This window comes from Gymnoscopelus braueri (assembly GCF_963280865.1).
Source record: "Gymnoscopelus braueri genome assembly, chromosome: 6".
NCBI lineage: Eukaryota > Metazoa > Chordata > Actinopteri > Myctophiformes > Myctophidae > Gymnoscopelus > Gymnoscopelus braueri.
Window position 1 is genome coordinate 1,362,450 of NC_137607.1, and position 23,062 is coordinate 1,385,511.

A 23,062-nucleotide genomic window follows, 5' to 3' on the forward strand; every position below is an offset into this window, starting at 1 on the left:
TACAGAGCATCCCAGGACATATTCCTATACATGTAAACATAGTGGCTCTCATTTATCAACGCGGTGCAGACCAAATAATGGGCGAGATCAGCGCAACTTTCGGCATTTATCAATATATCCTGACGTTGTTCAGATCTCACGTCAGGTCTGAGGCAAGTTGTAGACGTTGGCTGAACCTGTTTGTTCCTCATAGACCTGTGGAGCAGCATGTCTGACCGTCTGACAGGCATCTGGACACAATGTATCCACTCCAACATGTATATCTAACACACTAATAAATAAACATTTTATAAACTCATTTAAACTGCTTTAACAGTCATTCAGATAAGATTGCAGATCTGGCTGTATTGGCTATTTGAGAATAGCAGATCTACAAGCTCACAACGTGTCGCATCGCAACGCGATGTGAGCTTGTAGATCTGCTATTTTCAAAATGTACGAGCGATTATGCGAGAGCATTTTACGGAGTCGGGGCTGGCGCGGCCGCGCCACTGAGATCTTCTCATGGACAGTGAGGTCTCCCAGCGTGTCCTATGGAACCTGGGTTGAGGATAGAAACCCGGCGCTCCAAACCTTTGCCTCTCCAGGCTCTCTCTCATTAATGTGGCAGCACGGGACTGCAGCCCGCCCGAGTCTCAGGGAATGACTGCTTTATTTTAGTGTAACTCTGCTCAGTATGGGTTAAATAATATAATATATTCAAACGTATTCCATTGATGGCGATGTGATTGGTGTCATAATGTGTCATTCATGTAGGCTACAAGCCTACTTGACAAAGATTGTACCGTTACGGAATACACCAAAGACACAGATGTGTGAGATGTGTGTGACTTGACAGGCAGTGAGGCGGGCGGGCGATGGGAAACTCTTCTCCATGCTGTTGTTTGCTCGTATTCCGGTTCTTCATGTTGTCAAATCGGGGCGTTTTGAGGATATTTAAGGGCCTGTTATTTAAATGACGCTCGGTTTCAGCCGTCAGATTGATCAAAGCTCTGACCTAATGTACGCTATAGGATTGGCTGTATAGGATCCTGTGATAAATGACACCTGGACGTTGGCTTACGGACAGATTTAAGGCAACAACAAAAAAATACACTGTTTTTTACGCTCCATTGATAAATGAGGACCAGTGTGTCCTGTCTAAAAGTGAGACTTTCACCAGAAAAAACCCTGTGTTCCACTGGATCCAATGTAGTCATTATTTAGTCACAAGCTTGTGTTAATGCTTTACATTGGTTCCATCATTTATACACACGCACACGCACGCACACACACACACACACACACACACAAATTGTTTCAAAACTAGCAACACTTTCCAATCTAAACAATTCACGATGCGACATGTTTTGAACTTCAGATTGTCTCGTTTTTGTGCGTCAGTCTTACACGATGCAGCCGTTATGCTTTTGATTATGGTGGGTCAGACGTATGTTACATGATCAATAAAGATGTCACTCAATCAATTTATGAACAAAAACATACAAACGTGTCATACGGAGATGAGATGAGATGAACTCTACATGGTCGCTAGGTATGCTCTTAGTTGCTTGTTCTAGCAGAAAATGCACTTAATGCTTCTGGTGATTAGTAGTTTCCTTTCCTACCTATGTTGAATGCAATTACTGTAAGTCTCTTTGGATAAAAGTGTCTGTTAAATGACTGTAATGTAATGTGATGGTCAGTGTGTTGTTGACATACTGTTGTTTGACCTTTGACCCTCCAGACTCTGTCAGTGTCCATGCTGCTGAGATACTCACACCATCAGATCTTTGTCTTCATAGGTAAGATATGTCTGTCTGTCTGTCTGTCTGTCTGTCTGTCTGTCTGTCTGTCTGTCTGTCTGTCTGTCTGTCTGTCTGTCTGTCTAAAGGTTTGCTTTATGTGTTATTTTCATGCTTGCACATGAAACTAAAATGGTACTCAGGACCAGCAGTGTACAATAAAAAACTATCCTAAAGTGAATTCAAACTGAGCAGCATTTATCAGAATGAGATAACATGGCAGCATGACACACTGTACTACAGCCAGGGATTCTGTTAGCCGGTATTTACCGGCCATTGACCGGTAAAATGTTTAATTGGCCGGTAATTATAAACACCACCGGCCACCGTGGCCGGTTGGGAAAATGCTGTTATTAGGCTATTTTATCATTTAAGCTTATTGTCTCCGCCAGGCCGAAAGGCATGGCGAGAGAGTATGTTTTACCCCCTGTCCGTCCGTTTGTGTGTCCGTTTGTCCATCTGTCTGTGAACAGCTAATCTCAGGCACCGTTGGCCCGGTCGCTCCGAAACTGTGCACACACATTCCCTGGATGCCAATTCAGAACCTCTGCCCCAAATTTTTCACATGGGCCTGTTATAGCGCCACCAGGAGGCCGATGAACAAAATGCCTCCAATCATGAACGCAGCTTCCGCTTTCCGTGCAATTTCACACGCAAATTCCCACTAGGCCGAGGAAGAAATGCCACCCTTTTCACATTGGCCTGTTATAGCGCCACCAACAGGTCTAATTTAGCAAAACACATTTTTGGAACAAAATGCCTCAAATCATGAATGCAAGGTCCGATTGCCGTGAAAGGCCCAAGAAGAAATGGCACCCTTTTCACATTGGCCTATTATAGCGCCACCAGGAGGCCATAATAACCTACCTAACCTGGCGGTGACCTGTGTTCTTAATATTATTGTTTGGATAAAGTAGTTGGCTACAACCATTAAAATCATAATCATTTAAAGTTTTTATCATGATCTGACTGTGTGGTTTAATTCCCTACAGCCGGCTCTGCTGCTGCTGTGCGCTGCAGTTATAGAATAGCCTATTCGTTGTACGATGGTGTCGCGCGTTGAAAATATCAGAGCTACAAGCTCACAGCACGTTGCAACGCGCCGCGTTGTGAGCTTGTATGTCTGCTATTTTTGATACGCCACAACACAGCTGAGAGACACCGCTGTGTCTCCTCCTAATCAGCGCTGACTGAGTAGGGTGGTTGAGGTTCGCTCGGGTGTTGATAAACAGAACCGGGATTTTCATAGGTGATCGAATCTGAACCAAGCCGGACACAATTGTCGATAAAGGGACCCGAACACGTGTGGGTCGTATATATTAATTTGTTTATACTGTGCGACGGTGTCGCGCAGGGAAAGGCTCTGGCGCAGGGTCGGTTGACTCGCCCCAAAACACCCTCGCCCCCATTTTTCAGGCGGACCAGCGGTTCTTGTATTTGTTTTGCTGAGGATAAGGGTAGAAATAGGTTTAGGATTAGGTACTGAGGTTAAGATTAGGAATAAGGTTAGGTTTAGGCATAGTTTACTGGTATGTTTAGGAATACCAGGCAAATGCCGCCTGATTTTCCCCGGGGCGACTGTGTTTTGGGTCGAGCGGGCGTTTTGGTATTCGTCACGCAGCAGTTCACTCATGTGACGTTAATTATAATATATGTCCGGTAAATGTATTCTTTGGCCGGTAAAATATAATCCTGCCGGCCATGGTGGCCGGCCCAAAACATGCCTAGCGGAAACCCTGATTACAGCACAGCAAGGCAGAACAGCCAAAGCATAGAGTTCATCAGTCTAACAGACCCTGGGTAGAAGCTGTCATTTTACATTTCTTTGGCTATTCAAAAATAGCAGATCTACAAGCTCATAGCAGATCTACAAGCTCATAGCAGCAGATCTACAAGCTCATAGCAGATCTACAAGCTCATAGCGTGCCGCGCTATGAGCTTGTAGATCTGCTATTTAAAAAAAAAAAAAACGTGTGCAAATCTTTGAATATATACAAATTCTTAACTCAAATATTTGCTTCTGGAGGTCCCTGGAAACACATATTTTGAGATGGGGGTGGGGGGGGGTCCGTGGACAAATACATCTCATTTTGGGGGTCCTTGACATGAAAAACGTTTGAGAACCACTGATATTATAGCAACATCTGTTTTAAAAAAAAAACCTGTTAGTATTTAGAAGACATTTGTAGAATCACCCAGGAGCAAAGATTTGAGTTACAAATGTTCACTTTAAAAAATATATATATTCAAAGATTTGCACACATTTTACACGATTTTTCATAAATAGCCAAAGTGTAAAAAAAAGCTTTTTTAGCTCAAATCAAAAAGTGCCACAGATGTGTTCCAGGTCTTAATGGGTTTAAGATGTTAGAGGGGTTAAGGTCGTTACAGACGGGGAGCGGTTGACACGGGCGTTCTCGCTCTGATCAGTGGGGATCGCGCTGCAATCATAGTCGTTTTGTCCTCCTGCTCGGTGGACGTGGGGAAAAAAGATGACCACAATCCAGCTCTTTGCCGCCCGCGGGCGTGTGCACAAACGAGCACACGCGCGAGAGAATTTCACGTGACCGCGCCGGCTCGCCTCTCCGCCCCTCAACTTCTCCGCTCGTCCCAAATAATCACCCGCCTCTCATTGAAGATGAATTACATAGGCAGGTCAACCGCTCCCCGTCTGAAACCACCTTTAGTGTCCACTTCAAGTCTTTAAATATGCACTCCAAGCCAGGTGTGTTTACAGATGTTAGAGGTGAACTTTGACCTTTGTGTTTCAGTGGACCTCCTCCAGATGTTAGAGATGAACATGACCATCGCCTTCCCTGCTGCTCCTCTGCTCACTGTCATCCTGGCCCTCGTTGGTACGACACACACACACACACACACACACACACACACACACACACACACACACACACACACACACACACACACATTTAAATTATTTATTTATGTCCACATAAATACAAGATCTAAAGGACACAAATACTGGTAGTGCAATTTGACATTGTGGGTTACTAGGACATACAATAACAATCAAGACAAAGGCAATCACAGTTACAGTTATACACATGTAGGGCCAAACAGGCAGTATACAGCTTAAGGGTACAGATAGCAGCGCCGTCTCCAAATAGCGCGACTGCCAATGATAGCTGACACTGAGCAATATTTTGCTAGCTGTTTGGCTCTTCTCTTTGAGAGACCAGCCATCTGAAGGCCTCTAACAACGAGCTTATGAACATGGCCCAGGCTGCCAAATATGAAAACTAAACGTTTACAGTTGTAGCCCAGTTGCGACATGGTCTGCTCTAGCAGTCGATACTTCAACACCTTAGTTATAAAGGCTTCTTCTAGGCTGTGGTCAAACCTACAGCCAACCTCTAGAATGAGAACCTCTCTACTATTCTCATCAACAACAACAACATCGGGGGTGTTTGCTGCAAAATCAGAGAACACTGAGACATCACTACACAGATTGAACATACTCGGCTTCACAGTGGAGTGCTTACACAGCACTGGTGCAGGTGACCTGAATGTGGAAATGATACTGTTTGCAAACACACACACACACACACACACACACACACACACACACACACACACACACACACACACACACACACACACACACACGTAAGATAACACAACACTATTCATGTGTTACTGTGTTCATAACAGGTCTCTCTCTCAGGTCAGACTTAAAGCTGCATTATGTAACTGTTTGTGTTTTTAAACTGAATCACATTTTGTTTTGACCGTCTCTACGTTAGAGTCACTTCTAATACAATATAACTAACAGGTTGAGACATTTAGTTCCTGTGGTCTGGTAGGACACCTACTGGTTGACCAGTGGTACTGCATGAAGATCCAGATATTCCACACATGAAGCAGGCAGGCTCTGTCAGCTCAGTGGTCAATATATCTGTGGGAGAAAGTCCAGGCTAACTCATTATCATAGCTCATTATCATAGCTCATTATCGCACTCATTATCATAGCTCATTATCATAGCTCATTATCACAGCTCATTATCACAGCTCATTATCATAGCTCATTATCATAGCTCATTATCACAACTCATTATCACAGCTCATTATCACAGCTCATTATCATAGCTCATTATCATAGCTCATTATCACAGCTCATTATCATAGCTCATTATCACAGCTCATTATCACAGCTCATTATCATAGCTCATTATCATAGCTCATTTTGGACCTCAAAGTAACTGTAAGGTATTTGTTTTCTTCACAGACCATTTCTATAATAATAATAATAATAATAATACATACGATTTATATAGGACTTTTCTAGGTACTCAAAGTCACTTCACAGAGCAGATATAAAAACAACTTTATTAAAAAGAACTATTTTAAAAAGGCTAAAACTGGGGGCGCCTCACAGCTAGAAGGTCCTGGGTTCGATTCCCGCCGGGGACGCTGTGGGCGTCATCAGCGCCCATACCCTAGGTGGGGTTGGTTTCTTTACAATGACTTAGATGTGAAACACTAGTTTGCCTTTGACTAAAACCCTGGTCTGACAGTTAAACATGAAAGTGTAGTGGCCATTGTTAACGACATCATCCTCATTCATTATGTTAATGATATGTTAATAATATGTTAATAGGCATGGAGGCCATCATGTCAGAGTTCTTTAACGACACCACCACAGCCTTCTACATCATCCTCATCGTCTGGTTGGCCGATCAGTATGATGCAATCTGCTGTCACACCAACACCAGCAAACGCCATTGGCTGAGGTGAGGACCTCATTATCATATTTATTTACATACAGCCTAATGAATAAACATGAACTGTGATAACATCCATACACAACGTTATGTAAATATGTTATACAGCCTAATGAATAAACATGAACTGTGATAACATCCATACACAACGTTATGTGAATATGTTATACAGCCTAATGAATAAACATGAACTGTGATAACATCCATACACAACGTTATGTAAATATGTTATACAGCCTAATGAATAAACATGAACTATGATAACATCCATACACAACGTTATGTAAATATGTTATACAGCCTAATGAATAAACATGAACTGTGATAACATCCATACACAACGTTATGTAAATATGTTATACAGCCTAATGAATAAACATGAACTATGATAACATCCATACACAACGTTATGTAAATATGTTATACAGCCTAATGAATAAACATGAACTATGATAACATCCATACACAACGTTATGTAAATATGTTATACAGCCTAATGAATAAACATGAACTATGATAACATCCATACACAAGGTTATGTAAATATGTCATACAGCCTAATGAATAAACATGAACTATGATAACATCCATACACAACGTTATGTAAATATGTCATACATCCTAATGAATAAACATGAACTCTGATAACATCCATACACAACGTTATGTAAATATGTCATACAGCCTAATGAATAAACATGATGAACTGTGATGTAAATATGTTGTTGTTTGTGTTTGTCAGGTTTTTCTACCTGTATCACTTTGCCTTCTACGCATATCATTACCGCTTCAACGGACAATACAGCAGCCTGGCTCTGGTGACCTCCTGGCTCTTTATACAGGTACACACACACACACACACACACACACACACACACACACACACACACACACACACACACACACACACACACACCACACACACACATATATGTATGCGAGTGCCGGCGACCAGTTTGGCCAGTTTGTAACCAATAGCAGGCTTTCCTCTGAGGTGGAAAGCCTGGTGACGCCACGTTACTGGAGACTAAATAAATAAGAGGCCATGAGATGGACCATAGTCTACTGTCTGACACACTCTGCTTAGACTAAAGAAACATTCTCTGGATCCAAACAATGTGTTTAAGGGGTTTTTATTAACCCATTCAATCCGGGGGGGGGGGGGGGTGGGAACTATGATTATGAGCTTGTATATCTGCTATTTTTGAATAGCCATAGAAATCCAAAATGACAGAGATGTGTTCCCGGATTGAATGGGTTTAAGCAACATAAAGAACTTAGTTAAAGGGTTCTCAAACTTACAGCAACATAAAGAACTTAGTTAAAGGGTTCTCAAACTTACAGTAACATAAATAACTTAGTTAAAGGGTTCTTAAACTTACAGCAACATAAAGAACTTAGATAAAGGGTTCTTAAACTTACAGCAACATAAAGAACTTAGTTAAAGGGTTCTTAAACTTACAGCAACATAAAGAACTTAGATAAAGGGTTCTCAAACTTACAGCAACATAAATAACTTAGTTAAAGGGTTCTCAAACTTACAGCAACATAAAGAACTTAGTTAAAGGGTTCTTAAACTTACAGCAACATAAATAACTTAGATAAAGGGTTCTCAAACTTACAGCAACATAAAGAACTTAGTTAAAGGGTTCTCAAACTTACAGCAACATAAAGAACTTAGTTAAAGGGTTCTCAAACTTACAGCAACATAAAGAACTTAGATAAAGGGTTCTCAAACTTACAGCAACATAAAGAACTTAGTTAAAGGGTTCTTAAACTTACAGCAACATAAAGAACTTAGATAAAGGGTTCTCAAACTTACAGCAACATAAAGAACTTAGTTAAAGGGTTCTCAAACTTACAGCAACATAAAGAACTTAGTTAAAGGGTTCTCAAACTTACAGCAACATAAAGAACTTAGTTAAAGGGTTCTCAAACTTACAGTAACATAAATAACTTAGTTAAAGGGTTCTTAAACTTACAGCAACATAAAGAACTTAGATAAAGGGTTCTTAAACTTACAGCAACATAAAGAACTTAGTTAAAGGGTTCTTAAACTTACAGCAACATAAAGAACTTAGATAAAGGGTTCTCAAACTTACAGCAACATAAAGAACTTAGATAAAGGGTTCTTAAACTTACAGCAACATAAAGAACTTAGATAAAGGGTTCTCAAACTTACAGCAACATAAAGAACTTAGTTAAAGGGTTCTCAAACTTACAGCAACATAAAGAACTTAGTTAAAGGGTTCTTAAACTTACAGCAACATAAAGAACTTAGATAAAGGGTTCTCAAACTTACAGCAACATAAAGAACTTAGTTAAAGGGTTCTCAAACTTACAGCAACATAAAGAACTTAGTTAAAGGGTTCTCAAACTTACAGCAACATAAAGAACTTAGATAAAGGGTTCTCAAACTTACAGCAACATAAAGAACTTAGTTAAAGGGTTCTTAAACTTACAGCAACATAAAGAACTTAGATAAAGGGTTCTCAAACTTACAGCAACATAAAGAACTTAGATAAAGGGTTCTTAAACTTACAGCAACATAAAGAACTTAGATAAAGGGTTCTCAAACTTACAGCAACATAAAGAACTTAGATAAAGGGTTCTTAAACTTACAGCAACATAAAGAAAGGGTTCTCAAACTTACAGCAACATAAAGAACTTAGTTAAAGGGTTCTTAAACTTACAGCAACATAAAGAACTTAGTTAAAGGGTTCTCAAACTTACAGCAACATAAATAACTTAGTTAAAGGGTTCTTAAACTTACAGCAACATAAAGAACTTAGATAAAGGGTTCTCAAACTTACAGCAACATAAATAACTTAGTTAAAGGGTTCTTAAACTTACAGCAACATAAAGAACTTAGTTAAAGGGTTCTTAAACTTACAGCAACATAAATAACTTAGTTAAAGGGTTCTTAAACTTACAGCAACATAAATAACTTAGTTAAAGGGTTCTTAAACTTACAGCAACATAAAGAACTTAGATAAAGGGTTCTTAAACTTACAGCAACATAAAGAACTTAGATAAAGGGTTCTTAAACTTACAGCAACATAAAGAACTTAGTTAAAGGGTTCTCAAACTTACAGCAACATAAATAACTTAGATAAAGGGTTCTCAAACTTACAGCAACATAAAGAACTTAGTTAAAGGGTTCTCAAACTTACAGCAACATAAAGAACTTAGATAAAGGGTTCTTAAACTTACAGCAACATAAAGAACTTAGATAAAGGGTTCTTAAACTTACAGCAACATAAAGAACTTAGTTAAAGGGTTCTTAAACTTACAGCAACATAAAGAACTTAGATAAAGGGTTCTTAAACTTACAGCAACATAAAGAACTTAGTTAAAGGGTTCTCAAACTTACAGCAACATAAAGAACTTAGTTAAAGGGTTCTTAAACTTACAGCAACATAAAGAACTTAGTTAAAGGGTTCTTAAACTTACAGCAACATAAAGAACTTAGATAAAGGGTTCTCAAACTTACAGCAACATAAAGAACTTAGTTAAAGGGTTCTTAAACTTACAGCAACATAAAGAACTTAGATAAAGGGTTCTCAAACTTACAGCAACATAAAGAACTTAGATAAAGGGTTCTTAAACTTACAGCAACATAAAGAACTTAGATAAAGGGTTCTCAAACTTACAGCAACATAAAGAACTTAGTTAAAGGGTTCTCAAACTTACAGCAACATAAAGAACTTAGTTAAAGGGTTCTCAAACTTACAGCAACATAAAGAACTTAGTTAAAGGGTTCTCAAACTTACAGCAACATAAAGAACTTAGTTAAAGGGTTCTCAAACTTACAGCAACATAAAGAACTTAGTTAAAGGGTTCTCAAACTTACAGTAACATAAATAACTTAGTTAAAGGGTTCTTAAACTTACAGCAACATAAAGAACTTAGATAAAGGGTTCTTAAACTTACAGCAACATAAAGAACTTAGTTAAAGGGTTCTTAAACTTACAGCAACATAAAGAACTTAGATAAAGGGTTCTCAAACTTACAGCAACATAAAGAACTTAGATAAAGGGTTCTTAAACTTACAGCAACATAAAGAACTTAGATAAAGGGTTCTCAAACTTACAGCAACATAAAGAACTTAGTTAAAGGGTTCTCAAACTTACAGCAACATAAAGAACTTAGTTAAAGGGTTCTTAAACTTACAGCAACATAAAGAACTTAGATAAAGGGTTCTCAAACTTACAGCAACATAAAGAACTTAGTTAAAGGGTTCTCAAACTTACAGCAACATAAAGAACTTAGTTAAAGGGTTCTCAAACTTACAGCAACATAAAGAACTTAGATAAAGGGTTCTCAAACTTACAGCAACATAAAGAACTTAGTTAAAGGGTTCTTAAACTTACAGCAACATAAAGAACTTAGATAAAGGGTTCTCAAACTTACAGCAACATAAAGAACTTAGATAAAGGGTTCTTAAACTTACAGCAACATAAAGAACTTAGATAAAGGGTTCTCAAACTTACAGCAACATAAAGAACTTAGATAAAGGGTTCTTAAACTTACAGCAACATAAAGAAAGGGTTCTCAAACTTACAGCAACATAAAGAACTTAGTTAAAGGGTTCTTAAACTTACAGCAACATAAAGAACTTAGTTAAAGGGTTCTCAAACTTACAGCAACATAAATAACTTAGTTAAAGGGTTCTTAAACTTACAGCAACATAAAGAACTTAGATAAAGGGTTCTCAAACTTACAGCAACATAAATAACTTAGTTAAAGGGTTCTTAAACTTACAGCAACATAAAGAGCTTAGTTAAAGGGTTCTTAAACTTACAGCAACATAAAGAACTTAGTTAAAGGGTTCTTAAACTTACAGCAACATAAAGAACTTAGTTAAAGGGTTCTTAAACTTACAGCAACATAAAGAACTTAGATAAAGGGTTCTTAAACTTACAGCAACATAAAGAACTTAGATAAAGGGTTCTTAAACTTACAGCAACATAAAGAACTTAGTTAAAGGGTTCTCAAACTTACAGCAACATAAATAACTTAGATAAAGGGTTCTCAAACTTACAGCAACATAAAGAACTTAGTTAAAGGGTTCTCAAACTTACAGCAACATAAAGAACTTAGATAAAGGGTTCTTAAACTTACAGCAACATAAAGAACTTAGATAAAGGGTTCTTAAACTTACAGCAACATAAAGAACTTAGTTAAAGGGTTCTTAAACTTACAGCAACATAAAGAACTTAGATAAAGGGTTCTTAAACTTACAGCAACATAAAGAACTTAGTTAAAGGGTTCTCAAACTTACAGCAACATAAAGAACTTAGTTAAAGGGTTCTTAAACTTACAGCAACATAAAGAACTTAGTTAAAGGGTTCTTAAACTTACAGCAACATAAAGAACTTAGATAAAGGGTTCTCAAACTTACAGCAACATAAAGAACTTAGTTAAAGGGTTCTTAAACTTACAGCAACATAAAGAACTTAGATAAAGGGTTCTCAAACTTACAGCAACATAAAGAACTTAGATAAAGGGTTCTTAAACTTACAGCAACATAAAGAACTTAGATAAAGGGTTCTCAAACTTACAGCAACATAAAGAACTTAGATAAAGGGTTCTTAAACTTACAGCAACATAAAGAACTTAGTTAAAGGGTTCTCAAACTTACAGCAACATAAAGAACTTAGTTAAAGGGTTCTTAAACTTACAGCAACATAAAGAACTTAGTTAAAGGGTTCTCAAACTTACAGCAACATAAATAACTTAGTTAAAGGGTTCTTAAACTTACAGCAACAAAGAACTTAGATAAAGGGTTCTCAAACTTACAGCAACATAAATAACTTAGTTAAAGGGTTCTTAAACTTACAGCAACATAAAGAACTTAGTTAAAGGGTTCTTAAACTTACAGCAACATAAAGAACTTAGTTAAAGGGTTCTTAAACTTACAGCAACATAAAGAACTTAGTTAAAGGGTTCTTAAACTTACAGCAACATAAAGAACTTAGTTAAAGGGTTCTTAAACTTACAGCAACATAAAGAACTTAGATAAAGGGTTCTTAAACTTACAGCAACATAAAGAACTTAGATAAAGGGTTCTTAAACTTACAGCAACATAAAGAACTTAGTTAAAGGGTTCTCAAACTTACAGCAACATAAATAACTTAGATAAAGGGTTCTCAAACTTACAGCAACATAAAGAACTTAGTTAAAGGGTTCTCAAACTTACAGCAACATAAAGAACTTAGATAAAGGGTTCTTAAACTTACAGCAACATAAAGAACTTAGTTAAAGGGTTCTTAAACTTACAGCAACATAAAGAACTTAGATAAAGGGTTCTTAAACTTACAGCAACATAAAGAACTTAGTTAAAGGGTTCTCAAACTTACAGCAACATAAAGAACTTAGTTAAAGGGTTCTTAAACTTACAGCAACATAAAGAACTTAGTTAAATGGTTCTTAAACTTACAGCAACATAAAGAACTTAGATAAAGGGTTCTTAAACTTACAGCAACATAAAGAACTTAGATAAAGGGTTCTTAAACTTACAGCAACATAAAGAACTTAGATAAAGGGTTCTCAAACTTACAGCAACATAAATAACTTAGTTAAAGGGTTCTCAAACGTACAGCAACATAAAGAACTTAGATAAAGGGTTCTTAAACTTACAGCAACATAAATAACTTAGATAAAGGGTTCTCAAACTTACAGCAACATAAAGAACTTAGTTAAAGGGTTCTTAAACTTACAGCAACATAAAGAACTTAGTTAAAGGGTTCTCAAACTTACAGCAACATAAAGAACTTAGTTAAAGGGTTCTTAAACTTACAGCAACATAAAGAACTTAGTTAAAGGGTTCTTAAACTTACAGCAACATAAATAACTTAGTTAAAGGGTTCTTAAACTTACAGCAACATAAATAACTTAGTTAAAGGGTTCTTAAACTTACAGCAACATAAAGAACTTAGATAAAGGGTTCTTAAACTTACAGCAACATAAAGAACTTAGATAAAGGGTTCTCAAACTTACAGCAACATAAAGAACTTAGTTAAAGGGTTCTCAAACTTACAGCAACATAAAGAACTTAGTTAAAGGGTTCTCTAACATAAAGAACTTAGATAAAGGGTTCTCAAACTTACAGTAACATAAAGAACTTAGATAAAGGGTTCTCTAACTTACTGCAACATAAAGAACTTAGATAAAGGGTTCTTAAACTTACAGTAACATAAAGAACTTAGTTAAAGGGTTCTTAAACTTACAGCAACATAAAGAACTTAGATAAAGGGTTCTTAAACTTACAGCAACATAAAGAACTTAGTTAAAGGGTTCTCAAACTTACAGCAACATAAATAACTTAGATAAAGGGTTCTCAAACTTACAGCAACATAAAGAACTTAGTTAAAGGGTTCTCAAACTTACAGCAACATAAAGAACTTAGATAAAGGGTTCTTAAACTTACAGCAACATAAAGAACTTAGATAAAGGGTTCTTAAACTTACAGCAACATAAAGAACTTAGTTAAAGGGTTCTTAAACTTACAGCAACATAAAGAACTTAGATAAAGGGTTCTTAAACTTACAGCAACATAAAGAACTTAGTTAAAGGGTTCTCAAACTTACAGCAACATAAAGAACTTAGTTAAAGGGTTCTTAAACTTACAGCAACATAAATAACTTAGTTAAAGGGTTCTTAAACTTACAGCAACATAAAGAACTTAGATAAAGGGTTCTTAAACTTACAGCAACATAAAGAACTTAGATAAAGGGTTCTTAAACTTACAGCAACATAAAGAACTTAGATAAAGGGTTCTCAAACTTACAGCAACATAAATAACTTAGTTAAAGGGTTCTTAAACTTACAGCAAAATAAATAACTTAGTTAAAGGGTTCTCAAACGTACAGCAACATAAAGAACTTAGATAAAGGGTTCTTAAACTTACAGCAACATAAAGAACTTAGATAAAGGGTTCTCAAACTTACAGCAACATAAAGAACTTAGTTAAAGGGTTCTTAAACTTACAGCAACATAAAGAACTTAGTTAAAGGGTTCTCAAACTTACAGCAACATAAATAACTTAGTTAAAGGGTTCTTAAACTTACAGCAACATAAATAACTTAGTTAAAGGGTTCTTAAACTTACAGCAACATAAATAACTTAGTTAAAGGGTTCTTAAACTTACAGCAACATAAATAACTTAGTTAAAGGGTTCTTAAACTTACAGCAACATAAATAACTTAGTTAAAGGGTTCTTAAACTTACAGCAACATAAAGAACTTAGATAAAGGGTTCTTAAACTTACAGCAACATAAATAACTTAGATAAAGGGTTCTCAAACTTACAGCAACATAAAGAACTTAGTTAAAGGGTTCTCAAACTTACAGCAACATAAAGAACTTAGATAAAGGGTTCTTAAACTTACAGCAACATAAAGAACTTAGATAAAGGGTTCTTAAACTTACAGCAACATAAAGAACTTAGTTAAAGGGTTCTTAAACTTACAGCAACATAAAGAACTTAGATAAAGGGTTCTTAAACTTACAGCAACATAAAGAACTTAGTTAAAGGGTTCTCAAACTTACAGCAACATAAAGAACTTAGTTAAAGGGTTCTTAAACTTACAGCAACATAAAGAACTTAGTTAAAGGGTTCTTAAACTTACAGCAACATAAAGAACTTAGATAAAGGGTTCTTAAACTTACAGCAACATAAAGAACTTAGATAAAGGGTTCTTAAACTTACAGCAACATAAAGAACTTAGATAAAGGGTTCTCAAACTTACAGCAACATAAATAACTTAGTTAAAGGGTTCTTAAACTTACAGCAACATAAATAACTTAGTTAAAGGGTTCTCAAACGTACAGCAACATAAAGAACTTAGATAAAGGGTTCTTAAACTTACAGCAACATAAAGAACTTAGATAAAGGGTTCTCAAACTTACAGCAACATAAAGAACTTAGTTAAAGGGTTCTTAAACTTACAGCAACATAAAGAACTTAGTTAAAGGGTTCTCAAACTTACAGCAACATAAATAACTTAGTTAAAGGGTTCTTAAACTTACAGCAACATAAATAACTTAGTTAAAGGGTTCTTAAACTTACAGCAACATAAATAACTTAGTTAAAGGGTTCTTAAACTTACAGCAACATAAATAACTTAGTTAAAGGGTTCTTAAACTTACAGCAACATAAAGAACTTAGATAAAGGGTTCTTAAACTTACAGCAACATAAAGAACTTAGATAAAGGGTTCTCAAACTTACAGCAACATAAAGAACTTAGTTAAAGGGTTCTCAAACTTACAGCAACATAAAGAACTTAGATAAAGGGTTCTCAAACTTACAGCAACATAAAGAACTTAGTTAAAGGGTTCTCAAACTTACAGCAACATAAAGAACTTAGTTAAAGGGTTCTTAAACTTACAGCAACATAAAGAACTTAGTTAAAGGGTTCTTAAACTTACAGTAACATAAAGAACTTAGTTAAAGGGTTCTCTAACTTACAGCAACATAAAGAACTTAGTTAAAGGGTTCTTAAACTTACAGCAACATAAAGAACTTAGTTAAAGGGTTCTCAAACTTACAGCAACAAAGAACTTAGTTAAAGGGTTCTCTAACTTACAGCAACATAAAGAACTTAGATAAATCGTTCTCAAACTTACAGCAACATAAAGAACTTAGATAAAGGGTTCTCTAACTTACAGTAACATAAAGAACTTAGATAAAGGGTTCTCTAACTTACAGCAACATAAAGAACTTAGATAAAGGGTTCTCAAACTTACAGCAACATAAATAACTTAGTTAAAGGGTTCTTAAACTTACAGCAAAATAAATAACTTAGTTAAAGGGTTCTCAAACGTACAGCAACATAAAGAACTTAGATAAAGGGTTCTTAAACTTACAGCAACATAAAGAACTTAGATAAAGGGTTCTCAAACTTACAGCAACATAAAGAACTTAGTTAAAGGGTTCTTAAACTTACAGCAACATAAAGAACTTAGTTAAAGGGTTCTCAAACTTACAGCAACATAAAGAACTTAGTTAAAGGGTTCTTAAACTTACAGCAACATAAAGAACTTAGTTAAAGGGTTCTCAAACTTACAGCAACAAAGAACTTAGTTAAAGGGTTCTCTAACTTACAGCAACATAAAGAACTTAGATAAATCGTTCTCAAACTTACAGCAACATAAAGAACTTAGATAAAGGGTTCTCTAACTTACAGTAACATAAAGAACTTAGATAAAGGGTTCTCTAACTTACAGCAACATAAAGAACTTAGATAAAGGGTTCTCAAACTTACAGCAACATAAATAACTTAGTTAAAGGGTTCTTAAACTTACAGCAAAATAAATAACTTAGTTAAAGGGTTCTCAAACGTACAGCAACATAAAGAACTTAGATAAAGGGTTCTTAAACTTACAGCAACATAAAGAACTTAGATAAAGGGTTCTCAAACTTACAGCAACATAAAGAACTTAGTTAAAGGGTTCTTAAACTTACAGCAACATAAAGAACTTAGTTAAAGGGTTCTCAAACTTACAGCAACATAAATAACTTAGTTAAAGGGTTCTTAAACTTACAGCAACATAAATAACTTAGTTAAAGGGTTCTTAAACTTACAGCAACATAAATAACTTAGTTAAAGGGTTCTTAAACTTACAGCAACATAAATAACTTAGTTAAAGGGTTCTTAAACTTACAGCAACATAAATAACTTAGATAAAGGGTTCTTAAACTTACAGCAACATAAATAACTTAGATAAAGGGTTCTCAAACTTACAGCAACATAAAGAACTTAGTTAAAGGGTTCTCAAACTTACAGCAACATAAAGAACTTAGATAAAGGGTTCTTAAACTTACAGCAACATAAAGAACTTAGATAAAGGGTTCTTAAACTTACAGCAACATAAAGAACTTAGTTAAAGGGTTCTTAAACTTACAGCAACATAAAGAACTTAGATAAAGGGTTCTTAAACTTACAGCAACATAAAGAACTTAGTTAAAGGGTTCTCAAACTTACAGCAACATAAAGAACTTAGTTAAAGGGTTCTTAAACTTACAGCAACATAAAGAACTTAGTTAAAGGGTTCTTAAACTTACAGCAACATAAAGAACTTAGATAAAGGGTTCTTAAACTTACAGCAACATAAAGAACTTAGATAAAGGGTTCTCTAACTTACAGCAACATAAAGAACTTAGTTAAAGGGTTCTCTAACTTACAGTAACATAAGCACAGCCATCAAATCAATAAAGAAAACCAAGTTGACAGAATGTCAGAATCCTGGGGGGTTTAACATACTAAGTCTTAGTTCTACTGGGGTGACAGTGGTTCAGGGGTAGAGCGGCCCGTATGGGACCCTGAGGTTCCCTGTTTGATCCCAGGCTCCCCCAGAGTTAGTGTAGAAGTGTCCTTGAGCAAGACACTGAACCCCTCACTGCTCCTGATGAGCAGGTTGGTGCCTTACATGGTTTCCTCCTCTGTGTGTGTGTGTGTGTGTGTGTGTGTGTGTGTGTGTGTGTGTGTGTGTGTGTGTGTGCGTGTGCGCGCGCGTGTGTGTGTGTGTGTAAATCTATGTAAAGCGCTTTGGATAATAGCTCTATATAAATGCACCATTTACCATTTATATACCATTTACAACATTTGTTTTATCATAGTTTTTGTCAACTAAATTAACACTGTTCTCCTCTCTCTCTCTCTCTCTCTCTCTCTCTCTCTCTGTCTCTCTCTCTCTGTCTGTCTCTCTCTCTCTCTCTCTCTCTCTCTCTCTCTCTCTCTGTCTCTCTCTCTCTCTCTCTCTCTCTCTGTCTCTCTCTCTCTCTCTCTGTCTCTCTCTCTCTGTCTCTCTCTCTGTCTCTCTCTGTCTGTCTCTCTCTCTCTCTCTCTCTCTCTCTCTCTCTCTCTCTCTCTCTCAGCATTCTATGATATATTTCTTCCACCACTATGAGCTGCCAGCCATCCTCCAACAGGTAACATTATTATAATAATAATAATTATTATTATTAACTCATTCAGGTATTAATTAATTAATCCGCCAGCTTTTTTACCTTATTCTGACGATCCACAGAGCGCCGCAGAAACCACTACGTGCACGCTGATGTGCACAAAGAGTGACCGGGGGGGGGAGGGTCTGGTCTATCCACTGGAACAAAATATTATTTTACCGCGATCGGCCATTTTGTTGCTTTCGCCCGTTGAAAATGGCTCGTTTTCACCAACAACAAAAAATAATCCAAGCTAGAAGCTTGGACTCTTTAGTGGATGTTTTTATACACTAAAGAGTCCAAGCTTAGCTAGAAGCTTGGACTCTTTAGTGGATGTTTTTATACACTAAAGAGTCCAAGCTTAGCTAGAAGCTTGGACTCTTTAGTGGATGTTTTTATACACTAAAGAGTCCAAGCTTAGCTAGAAGCTTGGACTCTTTAGTGGATGTTTTTATACACTAAAGAGTCCAAGCTTAGCTAGAAGCTTGGACTCTTTAGTGGATGTTTTTATACACTAAAGAGTCCAAGCTAGAAGCTTGGACTCTTTAGTGGATGTTTTTATCCACTAAAGAGTCCAAGCTTAGCTAGAAGCTTGGACTCTTTAGTGGATGTTTTTATACACTAAAGAGTCCAAGCTTAGCTAGAAGCTTGGACTCTTTAGTGGATGTTTTTATACACTAAAGAGTCCAAGCTTAGCTAGAAGCTTGGACTCTTTAGTGGATGTTTTTATACACTAAAGAGTCCAAGCTTAGCTAGAAGCTTGGACTCTTAAGTGGATGTTATATTGGTATATTATATACCAATATAAGCTTGTATATACCAATACAAGCTTAGCTAGAAGCTTGGACTCTTTAGTGGATGTTTTTATACACTAAAGAGTCCAGTCCAAGCTAGAAGCTTGGACTCTTTAGTGGATGTTTTTATACACTAAAGAGTCCAGTCCAAGCTAGAAGCTTGGACTCTTTAGTGGATGTTTTTATCCACTAAAGAGTCCAAGCTTAGCTAGAAGCTTGGACTCTTTAGTGGATGTTTTTATACACTAAAGAGTCCAAGCTTAGCTAGAAGCTTGGACTCTTTAGTGGATGTTTTTATACACTAAAGAGTCCAAGCTAGAAGCTTGGACTCTTTAGTGGATGTTTTTATCCACTAAAGAGTCCAAGCTTAGCTAGAAGCTTGGACTCTTTAGTGGATGTTTTTATACACTAAAGAGTCCAAGCTTAGCTAGAAGCTTGGACTCTTTAGTGGATGTTTTTATACACTAAAGAGTCCAAGCTAGAAGCTTGGACTCTTTAGTGGATGTTTTTATACACTAAAGAGTCCAAGCTTAGCTAGAAGCTTGGACTCTTTAGTGGATGTTTTTATCCACTAAAGAGTCCAAGCTAGAAGCTTGGACTCTTTAGTGGATGTTTTTATATACTAAAGAGTCCAAGCTTAGCTAGAAGCTTGGACTCTTTAGTGGATGTTTTTATCCACTAAAGAGTCCAAGCTAGAAGCTTGGACTCTTTAGTGGATGTTTTTATATACTAAAGAGTCCAAGCTTAGCTAGAAGCTTGGACTCTTTAGTGGATGTTTTTATCCACTAAAGAGTCCAAGCTAGAAGCTTGGACTCTTTAGTGGATGTTTTTATCCACTAAAGAGTCCAAGCTAGAATCTTGGACTCTTTAGTGGATGTTTTTATCCACTAAAAGAGTCCAAGCTAGAAGCTTGGACTCTTTAGTGGATGTTTTTATACACTAAAGAGTCCAAGCTAGAAGCTTGGACTCTTTAGTGGATGTTTTTATACACTAAAGAGTCCAAGCTAGAAGCTTGGACTCTCTTTAGTGGATGTTTTTATACACTAAAGAGTCCAAGCTAGAAGCTTGGACTCTCTTTAGTGGATGTTTTTATACACTAAAGAGTCCAAGCTAGAAGCTTGGACTCTTTAGTGGATGTTTTTATCCACTAAAGAGTCCAAGCTTAGCTAGAAGCTTGGACTCTTTAGTGGATGTTTTTATACACTAAAGAGTCCAAGCTAGAAGCTTGGACTCTCTTTAGTGGATGTTTTTATCCACTAAAGAGTCCAAGCTTCTTTAGTGGATGTTTTTATCCACTAAAGAGTCCAAGCTAGAAGCTTGGACTCTTTAGTGGATGTTTTTATACAAATCCTAACATAGGAATGGATGGAAGGGACGTTTTTTTGTGATGACGTCACATTCCTTCTATCAGTGTCGAGGGATCATTCCGAAGTTGCGTTAGAGCGCCCTCTTGTGGAATTTTCCAAAGATTAATTCATTTGGAATTGACGTAGATCTACGTCAATGGCAGGAAATGTGTTCATATGAATTATATTATTACTATTATTAATAGTAATTATATTATTAATATTAATACTATTATTAATAGTAATTATATTATTAATATTATTAATAGTAATTATATTATTAATATTATTAATAGTCATTATATTATTAATATTATTAATAGTCATTATATTATTAATATTAATACTATTATTAATATGAATTATATGAATTATATTAATATCCCATCCTCCAACAGATCAGGATTCAGGAGATGTTGCTTCAGAACCAGCAGCAGAACCACACCCACCACCAGGCTCCGCCCCCTCCCACCCTGCACGACAGCCTCAACAACAACAACACCACGCCCCCTGCCACGCCCACCACGCAGGCCCCGCCCACCGCCGCAGCAGCAGGGGCCGACGCCGCCGCCGACCAATCGGACGCGCCGGAGGGGGCGGAGCCCCAGGCTTTAGCCGCTGAAACGGCCAATGGTGTGTCGTCGTCGTCGACGATGGAAGGAGGAGGGGCAGGGGGCGGAGCTAGCGTAGTGGAGGCGGTGCGTTCTGAACTGGACTGGATGGCTCAGACCGCCGCCTTCATCACCGAGGCCCTATCAGCATCCTCCTCGTCCTTAGCCCCTCCCACCTCCCATACGTTGACCCCTGGGGGTCAGGGGTCACCACAGGGTCACATCAGCCTGGTGGCTGAGATCCGCGTGGGCGTGGCCTCCTTCACAGGGGGCGTGGCCTCGGAGAACACTAGCGTGGTGGAGGTGGAGATCCAGGCCATAGGGGGCGGAGCTACTCCTCCTCCTGAAGGGGTGGGCCTTCCGGTAGTAAGCCCCTCCCCCTCCTCCCCTCCTCCACTCACAGACTGCCGGGGGACAGGAGGCTCCTCCCCCCACGCCCACACTGACCCTGCCCCCACGACAGACTGGGACCGCCCCCAGACGGACGTCGATAGCCCCGCCCCCGAGCCCCCGAACCACGCCCCCTCCTCCTGAGTGACAGTTGTAAGCCACGCCCCCCCACATGGCACCCACTCCACATGTTGACAGATTCTCCTTCTAAATATACACAAATATACTTTATTAAATATAAAAAGATATACTTTATTAAATATAAAAAGATATACTTTATTAAATATAAAAATACATACTTTATTAAATATAAAAATATGTACTTTATTAAATATAAAAATATGTACTTTATTAAATATATAAAAATATAATTTATTGAATAGACACAAACATGATCAGAAAATATACAAATATTAATATATGAAACTATTGATTATCTCATTAGCCATTATTTTATTGATTACTTCTTTAGTTAATCAATTAACCGAGCAACATATATATATATATATATATATATATATATATATATATATATATATATATATATATATGTATATGAATCCCGGGCATTACATATATACACACACACAGGTTGGACTGTCCAAAATCTCTGCTTTTGACCATTTTTGTATATTTGGAAATGTATCTTTAAACATACTTTGAGTGTATATTTGAAATCTATGTAGCTGTCACCATCAGAGAGACAGTTTGAGTTCATTACTGTAAACCAGACAGACAGACAGACAGACAGACAGACAGACAGACAGACATAGAGACAGACAGACACACAGACAGACAGACAGACAGTCATAGTAAACAGAACGGTGGATGAACGGTGAGGTGTTTGACCTCTCATGAACTCTCAGCTTTTCTTCTCCTTTTTGTTTTTTTTACACAGACAGAGACGGGTGCAGTACCTGCTGTTTGCCTCTGGGGGGTGCCGGTGGACCGTTGCCATTTGTTTTATTTTATTTTCTTTGAAACGTGTTGATTGGTTTAAACGAACGGACCAGAAAAAATGTCGCATAATTTCACGTCAAATCAATCAATCCCCACGATGAATAATGTATCTGATCTGTTAAGTCATCTACATGTAAGCCTGTCACCATCACCATTCATTGTCCATTAATGATTTAATTGTGTTTTTCTTTTTTGTCATTGAACGTTGAAAGCATTTTTATTTGTGTTTGCCCTTTAGGGTTTGGTTTGTAACGTGAAATTGCACAGAGCAGATAAATGATGACAAAACAACTGAAATATACAAAGAAATGACTTGATGACAATGATCTAAATAAATAATGTAACATTTTTGAAAATGTATGAAAGTTCTTCAACAGATGGAACGCAAACCAGTGGTTCTCAACCCGTGGCCCAGGGGGACAACTGGTGGGCCCAGCGGGTACTGCAAGCCAGCCTCCCCCCCCTGAAACTATTTGGCAAAAGGC

At 37.0% G+C, this 23,062-nt stretch overlaps 1 protein-coding gene across 1 annotated transcript in view; it reads left to right on the forward strand.

Moving 5' to 3' along the window:
• The window catches only part of tmem259 (transmembrane protein 259), a gene marked incomplete at its 5' end in the record, with an annotated part of 29,534 nt that extends 6,609 nt beyond the window's left edge, over positions 1-22,925 (forward strand). Inside the window, 6 exons of the mRNA XM_080429909.1 lie at positions 1,727-1,784; positions 4,556-4,639; positions 6,403-6,535; positions 7,269-7,368; positions 18,408-18,461; positions 21,015-22,925. Coding sequence (XP_080286035.1) covers positions 1,727-1,784; positions 4,556-4,639; positions 6,403-6,535; positions 7,269-7,368; positions 18,408-18,461; positions 21,015-21,761 — 1,176 coding nt within the window. The 3' untranslated portion in view covers positions 21,762-22,925. The remainder of the gene's footprint in view (positions 1-1,726; positions 1,785-4,555; positions 4,640-6,402; positions 6,536-7,268; positions 7,369-18,407; positions 18,462-21,014) is intronic.
• Between the last annotated feature and the right edge of the window lie 137 nt (positions 22,926-23,062).